Below are 12,446 nucleotides of genomic sequence, written 5' to 3' on the forward strand. Positions count from 1 at the left end.
GTTATTTTTATTGCTGTTGGATTTTCTTTTACCTTCCCCTACATTAGGTCACATGAGAGGTTCCCTGCTCACCCTGCAGAGGTTAGTTCAGCTATTTCCCAATGACACTTCCTTGAAGAATGACCTTGGAGTGGGATACCTCTTGATAGGAGATAATGACAATGCCAAAAAGGTTTATGAAGAGGTAAGCATCAATCTGTTCACTGTCAAATGATCTTGCCCATTATGATCTAGTGCTACTTGTAAAATACATTTATTATGTCTAATCTCTCATTCTGTTTTCTTTGTTATTATTTTTTAAATATTCAATTATTTGGGGCCGGTGCCGTGGCTCACTAGGCTAATCCTCCACCTGCAGCGCCGGCACCCCAGGTTCTAGTCCCGGTTGGGGCTCTGGATTCTGTCCCAGTTGCTTCTCTTCCAGTCCAGTTCTCTTCTGTGGCCCGGGAAGGCAGTGGAGGATGGCCCAAGTGCTTGGGCCCTGCAGCCGCATGGGAGACCAGGAGGAAGCCCCTGGCTCCTGGCTTCGGATCGGTGCAGCGCGCCGGCCGTAACAGCCATTTAGGGGGTGAACCAACGAAAGGAAGACCTTTCTCTCTGTCTCTCTCTCTCACACTAACTCTTCCTGTCAAAAAAATAAAAAAAATTAATAAATAATAAATAAAAGATTTAATTATTTGTTTATTTAAAAGTCAGAGTGACAGAGAAAGAGGGAGAGACAGAGGGATAGAGATCTTCCATCTGCTATTTCACTCCCCAAATGCCCACAACAGCTGGGGCTGGGCCAAGCTGAAGCCAAAAGGTTGGAACTCTGTCCAGGTTTCCTGTGTGGGTGGCAGAGGCCCACACACTTGAGCCATCATTTGCCACCTACCAGAGTGTGTTAGCAGGGAGCTGGATCTGAACAAACCAGTTAGGCCAATATGGGATGCAGGTGCCTTAAGTTGCGGCATAACCCGCTGTTTCACAATGCTCAACTCTCATTTTCTTTATTTTAAATTAAGTAGGATGTCAGTATTATTATAGTTGACATAATCTTAACTTTGTTTTTATGTTGCTTTTTTTGATCATCAGATTTTTAGTTAGTATTTTGTCTATTTTTAAAACTTCATATTTATCATTCCATAAACATTCCTCCTAAAAAATATTTTTTATGATAGAAGGAATTCGAGTTCCTATGAATGTTAAAAAAAAGACACCTTTTTTCACAAGAAATCCATTCTGGAGACTATAGAAAATGAGTCTTTAAGGCATACAGGATCCTCTTGCAAGGCTCTGCCGCAGGATTTCTCCCTTATTATGAATGTTTTAATAGGTAACTACCAAGTTCCTGGGAACTCTAAAATCTGCAGAACTGTTGATGGAATTCAGTTGGTGCAGAAGGAACAGGATACCCAGTCAACTCTGAAGTTCAGGAAAGTTGGTGCCTTTGTAAAAAAAGATGAACACATTTACTCATCATTCTTTCATTGAGGCCTGTTGATCAATGATTTTCAAGCTGGTGCAGTTTGCATCACTGTACTGTCCTTCAGTGATAGCCAACATGATTTAAAATGCCATAAAGTGTGATGCTTTTGTGTTTAGACCAGGGACGGTGTCCACTAAGTGTGCTGCTTTTCTGTTTATTGCTGTTGATGCTTAATTGACAGTCACCGAATTTCAGAGCGGTTGTCTTTGTACACTTGCCATGTTTTTATATTTTGTGAGAGAGCAGGCGTCAGGCCTTTGCTTTTTATGACACTGCTAATATCTACACAAGTGGCTTGAGCCTACAACATTTAAAACGTGTACCATCTGCTGAAGACTTGTTCAAGGTCATAATTGAATTCTGTGTAACACTGCATTTGCTAAGGGCCAAAACATACTCAGTGCCCTGTCTTGCAGAGTTTGTTGTATCTCAGTGATTGAAGACCTTTTGAATGTAAGACTCGTTAAGCTAAGCAGACGTACCCATTATTCCATCACTGTCAGAGGCAACAAAGATAGAACTATACAGTTCCTTCCTTGCTTGCCACTTCCCTCTTTCCTTCAGTCTCTCCCCGCCTCCCTCTCTCTCCCCATCTCTTTTCTCTCCCTTCCTTCCATCTAGAAAGCACCATCAAGTGATGACTGGGCACCAGGCACATCTGAGTTGGGGCAGGATCTGAAAGCCTACTAGTTTCTCTAACCCACTGTGTGCTTATCTTTCCTTCCCCCTTTTAAATCCTTCCTTCATCTTCTTTAGCTGACGCTAAACCTCTGCTCTGTGAAGCATTTTACCTTGCCTTGGAAAATCAAACTTACCTGCTGTTGTTTAATACATTTCAAATCATAATCTCATCTGAATAAGCACAATAGGGTGGAGCGAGTCTAAAATACGGCCACATTACACAGCTGAGTGCATTTCTTTTTAGAGAAGCATTCATCAGCTGAAAATGTGTGTGGGATTTGTCTCCTTCCCCCCTTCTAAGTTAATAAGCTGTATCTAATGGATTCTCTTGCCTTAATCAAAGTTCAGCCTGCTATGTTTATGTCTCCATCAAAGATCATTTTCATAAAACCAATATTGTATTTTTATATTTTTTATGTTCATTTTTATTCTTGAGGAAATTTGTAAAAATCACAGTTTCCTTTCTGGATTTTCGCCGCTTTTAGTTTCAACAAAGATACAGGCTTTCAAATGGATTTGACATCAGTTTTTCACATCACTACCTGTTGGAGGCTTCTCCTTGTAAATTACCAACACTGCCAGGTAGTTACCCAAGCCACCCATGGTTGAAATGTGGGCATAGTTAATGATTCTTACCCACCTACACACACACAATGTGCCTCTATCCACCAAGTCAAAATGTATTTATTAAAATCATGCATTCCAGCTCTGGACATGATTGTTATTGAATAAGTCACAGATCTAGTATAAAATAACCAATTTCTTATCATTTTAGCTTCTGAAAGTCTTTCAAATCCCCTCCTTTTTTTTTTTTTTTTTTTTTTTTTGACAGGCAGAGTGGATAGTGAGAGGGAGAGAGACAGAGAGAAAGGTCTTCCTTTGCTGTTGGTTCACCCTCCAATGGCCGCCACGGCCGGCGCGCTGCGGCTGGCGCACTGTGCTGATCCAAAACCAGGAGCCAGGTGCTTCTCCTGGTCTCCCATGGGGTGCAGGACCCAAGTACTTGGGCCATCCTCCACTGCACTCCCTGGCCACAGCAGAGAGCCAGCCTGGAAGAGGAGCAACCGGGACAGAATCCGGTGCCCCAACTGGGACTAGAACCCGGTGTGCCAGCCCCGCAGGCGGAGGATTAGCCTAGTGAGCCACGGCGCCGGCCAAAATCCCCTCCATTTTTAATCTGAGCTGTCATCATCTCTTGCTTGAACTTGCCTGGACTAAAACCAAATCTGACCATCTCCCTTGTCTTCAGTTCTCCAGAGTTCCCATTATGGACTGCAAACATGTGTGATTTAGTACCCTCCCAGTTAAAAATATTCAGGCAAATACATTTGATACATTTATATATTTATATATATATATTGTGTGTATATATATGTATATGCATACTAATATAAGATATAAAAGGTAAATATCTTAAAGTTTTAAGATGAAATGAAATACTTTAACTACGTTTTAAAATTTTAACTACCAAAGTTTTTTCACTGTCCCCGAAACATTAATATTTAACAACATCCATGCGCAATGCTATTTATGACTGTCATATGCAATCATCCCCCTTTATCCACAGGGAGTTGTTCCAAGACATTCAGTGGATGCCTGACACTGCAGATGGACCTGAATCCCTTTCATGCATTACATTGCAGTGGCATTTTTGGGTCTTTATTGAGTAAAGTAAGAGTTACATGAACACAAATACTGTGAAACCACAACAGTCAATCTGATAACTGAGAAGAGCACTCAGTGACTGACAGGCTGCTGGGGTGTACAGTGCGAATACCCTGGACAAAAGGGTGTTTCCTATCCTAGAGGGATGGAACAGGCTGGCATGAGATTTCATCTCACCACTCAGAACAGCATTCAGTTGAAGACCTAAGGATTGTTTATTTCTGGAGTGGTCTATTTCGTATTTTTTTATCACAGTTTGCCATGGAAAGCGAAACTGCAGATAAAGGAAGACTATATCTCACTGCTAATATTTAATGCAGAGGCATTTTGCATAATTTATTCCTAAATCATAATAAGCACATATAATAGTAAATATGATCTGGTTTTAGTTACCTGTCTTTTATCACTAAAGTTTGGATTTGGTCACCTCTTTATCTTCAGTACTTTCTAAAAAATTTTTATTTAAGGTATACAAATTTCATGTATTTAATATATACAGATTTAGGAACATAGTGATTCTTCCCATGAAATCCTCCCTCCCCCTCTCTCTCCTATTCCCACTCTTAATTTTTACAAAGATCTATTTTCAGTTTACTTTATACTCATAAGATTAACTTTACAGTAGGTAAAGAGTTCAACAAATAGCATGAGGAAAAAAAACTGAGCACTCAAGACATTTTTGCAGAATGAGTAGATCATGATATATTACAAATGCAAGTCTAAATTTTCTCTTAGTAAAACATTGTGCAAAGCATGTATATAAAGCAATGTTTATTATTTTATTATTGTTATTTATCAGAGTTGTCTTCAAGTATAACAAATTTAAAGCAATATTCCCTATTCAATAAAAGAAGTGTGCAAGCCATATCAATCAACAGATATTTTACTGACTTGCATTGTTGAAGCCGTGCCTAGTGCTTATTGCCTCTTCCCCCATTTCTTCATTTTTGGAGAACCAGGGTGTAATTTGGTTGAGGGTAAAGGGAGCCACTTTAGACCTAATGATATTGCAATGCAACAAGGTACCATAGTGTTACAAGTTGTGACATCATCATCCAACCCACGCACAGCAAGACTAATTATAATTTACCTTAACAGTGACTTGTAGAATTTATAGAATATCACAATAGCATTTTGTTCTCTTTGAATTCAGGTTTTAAGCGTGACACCTAATGACGGCTTTGCAAAAGTGCATTATGGCTTTATCCTGAAGACGCAGAACAAGATTGCCGAGAGCATTCCCTATTTGAAGGTGACTGTCACTGCTCGTCCTCTCTTTCCATCTTATGATGCTGTTCAGCCCTTTGCACACTCTTGATTGTGCCTTGTGGATTGACCGGCATGCACTGCTGAGTCTTTTCTTCGTCAAAATACACACCTCTAACCATGTAATTCACGGGCAGCGGGGACCTTCACTATAATCAAGCATCAGATACAGAAATACCAAGCATGTGAACAGGCGCTATTGGGAAAAGACCTTAGGACAAAATTACTAAAACTGAAGCTTTTACAGTTATTCAAAAAAAACAAAAAGTACTAATATAACAATGTAAAATATGGACCATTTTCCAAATGCTCCATTTATAAGTTAATTAAATATTGAATCTGTTGTGAACAGGGCTTGTGGCTTCCTACACAAGGTGAGACAATGAATGCAGATTCAGTGGGTCAACCCCCAAGAGCCTATCCGATAATTCAAAATATTCAAATTGAAATATGTTGAGGTTTTTTATGTCACATATCTAATTGAATCTTTGTCCAGAATCCCATTTGATCTAATTCAGGGTTGTCCAGTAGAATTTTCTGCCATGGTGAAAACATTCCTTATCTGTCCTAGTGGCCACTGAGCACCAGAGGTGTGGCTAGTGTGACTGAGGAAGCACATATTTTATTTGATTTTGTTTCATTTTATTTTAATTAGTTTTGAATGGAACCTGTGGTGAGCACTAGCATATTGGACAGGTAGCTGCTTGGGGAGCTGTGAATTGTTTTCTAAAGAGCAGGATGTTCTGCTTTCTGATCTCTTTTATTTCAACATGACTTAAATCAGAGATCCCAAACATCACCCCATTGACAGCAAACAGTTTGTGTGTTTCATTTTGGCCAGCACGAGTCTATTACAAACAGCTTTGATGATTTGCTCTATTTGAGGATCTGAACATTTATATAACTGTACAAATTTCTAGTTTCTCTTGAAAGGTCAGATTTGTCCTGCATCCTGGCATACAGAGCCTTGCACAGTGGCGCCCCCTTGAGGTGGACATGTGGTCCCACAGTGGGGCCCAGCTGTCCTGAGGCCTCTGCAAACCGTTACATTCCCTGCCAGGGCTCTGTACATATGTGAGTTTCTCTGCTTGAAAGTATTCTGGTCTGACTTAGGAGGGCCCAATAGTACTCTCCCTACTTCAGAGAGGAGAGAGGGTGAGTCATTAATAGGCAAGGACATTTGAGTGTTGCACGGGCGGGCGGGAGCCCTGGTCACAGCTCTCCTGTCCTGAGCAGAGTTTCTCCTGATCTATCATGCTGCCTGCTGCTTTCCAACATGATGCAGATAGAATGTCTTCCTAGTGAAAGGTAACAAGCTTCTTGGGCACAGGTCTCAGAGATGCAGATTTTTAGGAAGAATCCTTGACATGCAAATGCTGTTGACCTTTATTTTTGCTTTTCTAAATTCATGTTTTTGCAGTAATAGTTTTTATTTTCTTTTTTTGGGGAATCATAAATTGCACTTTCATTCTTTGTGTGGGAGATGGGGGAAATCAGGTAAATGTTTTAGAATAGAAATTATTCTGTAAAAATTACATTTTTTAAAGATTCAAATTAGCTTTAAGCCTTCTGTGTGTTTTGTAAAAAAAAATCATTAAAAGGTAAGAACACATGTTTTGAGTGGAAAGAAATGTGACTTGCAGTTGGACTGCTGTCACTTCAAACATGAGCAATTAAGCAATTTGGTTCAAGAATAAAAAGCCTCAAAATGACATATGGTCAGATTTAGAGAGCAAAATAAATGTGAGAGATATTCAGCCAGAGAAATTCTTTATAACACTGAAATATAATTGCCGCCATACAGACGGTGCACTAAGTAGCATGCCAGCCAATTTTCTAGAATATTCCACTATTAATTAATTAAATTTACCGTTGTGACCTCCTTTTGGTTATCCATTGTACATGTTGACTTCATTGCCAAATTTTAATACTGAGATGTGCTTTTCTGGTTCTTAGATTTCTTTATGATATCAGTGAATGAATGCATTGATAAAATACTTCAGAGAAATTACTGAAATGTAAATCAGTAAATGAAATCTGATTTTGTAATTCTTTCACAAATACTAACACTGTCCTTTCTGCAGGAAGGAATTGAATCTGGGGATCCTGGCACTGATGATGGGCGGTTTTATTTCCACCTGGGAGATGCCATGCAGCGGGTGGGGAACAAAGAGGTAAGCGGGTTGGGGTTGTGAACCTCTTATTCTCTCTAACAGAGTGTAGAGTGCGGGGAGGGGGCATTAATTCTAGAAAGTTACAATTGGACAGACATTTTAAAGGTAAACTTCTGAAGGCTGTGATTTAAACAATTTAACTGTTTAAACTGTGTTTGAAACAATCCAACAACTCTAGTTTAATCCTATATAGAATTTTTGAGATTTGGCTGCTTTTGTTTCTTTCACAAAATCAGCTAAGCAGTCATCAAAGGACCCTCTGGTGTGTGTGTGTGTGTGTGTTTTAGTGTATAAACAAAGAGGTAGATATTGCCATGGAAAATTTAAATTTAAATTGTGAAATGAAGAGATGTCTCTGAAATTGTTTAAATGTTGAGAAATATTTTAAAAATTTGCCTTATTTCTTTTTTTGTTTTGTTTTGGGATATTAAGCTATTTTTAGAGTGAAGTCTTTGTCCAACTAACTCCTATGTGCACTGATCCTAATGATAAATTGTACAACCTACCTTCTAAAATATTTAACACCAGGTTTAAGATGAACACTTGCAGCTCCAGTGATGATAGGTATTGACACACACACAATAAAAGGTAGTAGCTAAAATTAGTTACATATTTTCTCTGTGATTTTCACACATGTTTGAGTACAGTGTCAGCTTCAGTAAACATAACATTGGATCATTCATCACGACATCGTGTACTATAAATTTCAAAACTCTCTCATGATATATGTGGCACCAGTGCTGGTGGCAAAGCCTGTCTTTACCCTCCTGCACCATTGCAGGTATTCCATGCTGGGCTGAACTTCAGTGGAATGAGACACTGAATCTTTGTAATCCTTGCATTCCATATGTACAATAGAGTGACATCTAAGGAAAAGACAGCTTCAGGTTTCTGAAATTAACAAGAACCTGGCACTCTCTAGACAATTGAGGGTTCAGAGAAGCCCCAAGATCTGTGATGGGGTTCTTCTCTGCTGGAAACACGACCCAATTAAGAATAATAGAAGTCAGGCCGGCGCCGCGGCTCGCTAGGCTAATCCTTCGCCTTGCGGTGCCGGCACACCGGGTTCTAGTCCCGGATTCTGTCCTGGTTGCCCCTCTTCCAGGCCAGCTCTCTGCTGTGGCCAGAGAGTGCAGTGGAGGATGGCTCGAGTGCTTGGGCCCTGCACCCCATGGGAGACCAGGAGAAGCACCTGGCTGCTGCCATCGGATCAGCGCGGTATGCCGGCCGCAGCGCGCTGGCCGCGGCGGCCATTGGAAGGTGAACCAACGGCAAAAAGGAAGACCTTTCTCTCTGTCTCTCTCTCTCACTGTCCACTCTGCCTGTCAAAAAAAAAAAAAAAAAAAAAGAATAATAGAAGTTAGGATAATTAAGCATGTTTTCTTTATACATTTCTACTTATCTGTACCTTTCCTTCCTAACCTACCCATCAGTTAACTAAAACAGAATGAGACATTGGAGATAAAGAGAAAGAAGGGAGAAAAACTAACTTGTCTTCTTTCTTTTTGATGCAAATGGTTGGTGCCTGCTTTGAATGAGAGAGATAACAGACTTGGTGACAATCTTTTACGTTGGGTAAATGTACATGTCTTAGTTCCATAAATATAATTGTCACTAATTAATTTGTCTTTGAACATTTCAGCGTCCAGGGCAAAGACAGATAAAAGAAGTCCATGATTTATCTCACGTCTTAGATGAAAACAGCCTTTACATCAAGGGCAAAGAATTCACAACTAAACACTTGTTAAGGGCTTGGTGTTTGAACCTATGGGACTATTCTACCAGCTTAATTATCATTAATATGCAAGGAACAGCACAGTTCTTGAATTTTAAAAGTTCACAAGAATTTAGCCTTGTAGGAGAACAGAAACAAGCCTGCAGAGGCCCCATTTTAGTATATTCCCAATATTAGGTGTTGCATATGAATTGACCGCTGTGCTCTGAGTTTGCGTGTTGGGAAGCAGCCACCCTTCATGTTTTAATGCATGAAGCTCTGCTCCAGCACTGGAAGAGGACAGACCCGGGAGAAGCAAAGCCAGAGCGTCTGTGCTGCAGAGGCTGACAATAAAATGGATTTGGAGAACACGTTTTTCTGACAGGTTTGTTTAGTAGGACTGGGAGACAGAGGAACACAAACCATGATAGTCTTACAGGAGTTCAAATTCAGGTATTCTTGTTATCACTGCAACTTCCAAATCCACGTTCTAGCAGGATCTGGTCTCCTTCTCCAAGTCCACATTCGTGTGTCTACAGCCTGTTTAGTGTTACCACATGGGTTCACAGGGACAATTGTCTTGTCTTCCTCTACCCCGTTTTCCTCCTAGGCTCATCTCTCATGCGATGATATTGGCAGCTCCCCAGAAGCGAGGTTTGAGTCAGATTTAGCTGCTGCTCCTCCTCCTCCTCCTTGCTCCAGGCTGATCAGAACCAGTGCTGGGGTTGCTGCTTTCTAGAGTCTTTGGTATTCACCTCCTCCTCCTTCCTGCTTAGTCAGTGCTCATTAGGGGCTGGGTCCTCTTCCACCTTAACAATGGCTGTAGGAACCTGACTGTCGTTTCTTGCTAAGTCTCACTTTCTTTCAGGAAACTCTATACTCAGACATCCTGCAGAGAAAAATAAAAGTCCTGTTTCCACACAATAATGTTTGTAATCTCCATACACAAGTTGTGGACAGCAGTGCTCAGCAGAACTGTTCCCAGATCCCAGCTCCAGACAGAACACACACCAGCTGGGCCACTTTCCTTTCTGTGAAGTGGCCTGGGCTTTTCTGAGTTCGATTCTTTCCATGTACCGTGTGTGTGTGTGTGAGTGTGTGTGTAAACCATATACAGCAATAATTTGAAGAGAATAGAGAGATGACATTGATTTAAAGCACACTTACGAAGGTGGCCCAGGAATTTTTTTACTATGTTAGTGTTTCTGATTAAATGGGCAATGGCAAAGAAGAAATTTGCAGAGGATTATAACTTGATCATTGATTTTTAGCAATTTTTATTATAAAGATGATTTCAACGTTAAGAAGAAAGTCATCTAGCTGCATTCATTGGATCTCCTATAAGATTTCTGATACATAATTTTCACAGTTCTATTTCTTCTGTGAGTTAGATGGCAAGGAAGTACAAAATTAAGGGTCCTGTTGGATGCCGAAGTACCTTGAGTGTCAGAAAAGACCTCATTGGTGGTCTTGTAAGTTATGAGATTGGCCCAGGTATCCTACTTGATGAGAGCTGAATTGTAAGACTTACAACTGCTGAACTGGAGCTATCATGTTTGCTTTTTGATTTTTTCTCTAAGAACATTTTATTTCACTATTCTTATAATATACATAATCCTTAAGAATTACTGATGGCTCAAATGTTAATGGACTGTCATATTTTCAAAACATATGGGTTGCAATTAATATTGTTTTTTCACCTTAACACTGAAAGGTACAGGGAATAAAATCATAAATGCAAAATAGTTGAATTACTTTCAAAGGATTAATGATGTTTCTTTAAAAAACAAATCAGACAACAATTGGCCACTTTAATTTTCTGTCTTTTAAACTCTGGCTATAACATACATTTATTTGAAGGAATATATGTGAGAATCATTAGCATATGTCTTTTCAATTTGAGATATTAAAAGAAAGGTAAGTAAATCAGCTTCAGCAATCCTTTTTTTTTTTTTTTGTGGGCTCAAAAGTCACTATTTCTTTAGATTTATTTTATTTACTTGAAAGAGTTACAGAGAGGTAGAGACAGAGAAAGAAAGGTCTTCCATCTGCTGGCTCACTCCTCAAATGGCCCTAATATCTATAGCCAGGAGCAATGAGCCTCAGGAGCCAAAGGATTTGGGCCGTCTTCTACTGCTTTCCCAAGCTCATTAGAAGGGGGGCTGGATCGGAAGTGGAGCAGCTGGGACTTGAACCAGTGCCTATATGGGATGCCAGCACTACAGGCCAAGGTTCTAACCCACTGCGCCACAGCACTGGCCCCAGCAATTGCTCTTTTTTTTTTTTTTTTTTAATACAAAGATAAAAGGAGAATAGAACAAGTGTTCTGAATTCTAGTTAAAGATATTTAGTTTTTTGTTTGTTTGTTTGTTTGTTTGTTTTGACAGGCAGAGTTAGGCAGTGAGAGAGAGACAGAGAGAAAGGTCTTCCTTTTTCCTTGGTTCACCCCCCAAGTGGCCGCTACAGTGGCGTGCTGTGGCCAGTGCGCTGCGGTGATCCAAAGCCAGGAGCCAGATGCTTCCTCCTGGTCTCCCATGCAGTTGCAGGGCCCAAGGACCTGGGCCATCCTCCACTGCACTCCCGGGCCACAGCAGAGAGCTGAACTGGAAAAGGAGCAACCGGGACAGAATCCAGCACCCCAACTGGGACTAGAACCTGGAGTGCTGGCGCCACAGGCAGAGGATTAGCCTAGTGAGCCACGGCGCTGGCCAAGATATTTAGCTTTTAGAAACCTCAGATTCAACATTTGAAAGTGGAGAAATTTGAGCTTATTAGAAAGATCAAGTGAGATTACGCATATTAATGGAAGTAGTAAAGTGTTACTGGAAATAGAAAGTGCATTGCTGTCATCCTTCATTTTTCTAACCAGAAAGAATTGGAAAGGTGAGTTGTATAAGATTTTTTTAATTAATATTTTTTACACTAAGGTATATCTGGACTTTTATGAGAATATGCAAGTTGATATTAATTGCTTGTTTCTCAAAATATAGTTTTGAAATCATTCTTCGAAAGTAATCATTAGATTTATCTTGTTATAATGGAGGAAATAATACTCAGTGCACTGTTCCAAATGCCTTCCGTTCTAAAGACAGTGGAGCATGCACAGGCAGGAAGCTGGCAGACAAGGCCACTGGGGAGCATCTGGGTAGGGCTGCCTCTGAGGGAGCCATCTGGGCTGGTATGCCCTGCAGACAGCTGTCCCTGAAAAGCCAGTCTTCTTGGAGACCGTGGTATCAGGTTACAGCCAACCCAGAACCCCACATGTTATTCCTTATGGCAGAAAAAAACATATATAAGGAACAAAAGTTCCCATTGAAAAAAATCTACCAGTGTCTATCCCTGTCTATTACTGCCAGCTCAAAATAATATTTCCTTTCTGTCTGCTTAATCTAATGCAGTTTCCACTCTATCATCCTGGGGTGGACTTCCTAAATGCAGACACGTTAAGTACTTATGAAAAGAAATCACTCTCCATGCT

The 12,446-nt window shown here is 40.3% G+C and overlaps 1 protein-coding gene across 4 annotated transcripts in view; it reads left to right on the plus strand.

Annotated features, from left to right (window-relative positions):
• The window catches only part of ASPH (aspartate beta-hydroxylase), a 237,495-nt gene that overhangs the window by 181,699 nt on the left and 43,350 nt on the right, over positions 1–12,446 (plus strand). For all 4 annotated transcript variants that reach the window (XM_062188446.1, XM_062188443.1, XM_062188444.1 and 1 more), the window contains 3 exons: positions 48–184; positions 4,968–5,066; positions 7,165–7,254. In XM_062188446.1, coding sequence (XP_062044430.1) covers positions 48–184; positions 4,968–5,066; positions 7,165–7,254 — 326 coding nt within the window. The remainder of the gene's footprint in view (positions 1–47; positions 185–4,967; positions 5,067–7,164; positions 7,255–12,446) is intronic.

Source organism: Lepus europaeus, chromosome 4 (assembly GCF_033115175.1).
Source record: "Lepus europaeus isolate LE1 chromosome 4, mLepTim1.pri, whole genome shotgun sequence".
NCBI lineage: Eukaryota > Metazoa > Chordata > Mammalia > Lagomorpha > Leporidae > Lepus > Lepus europaeus.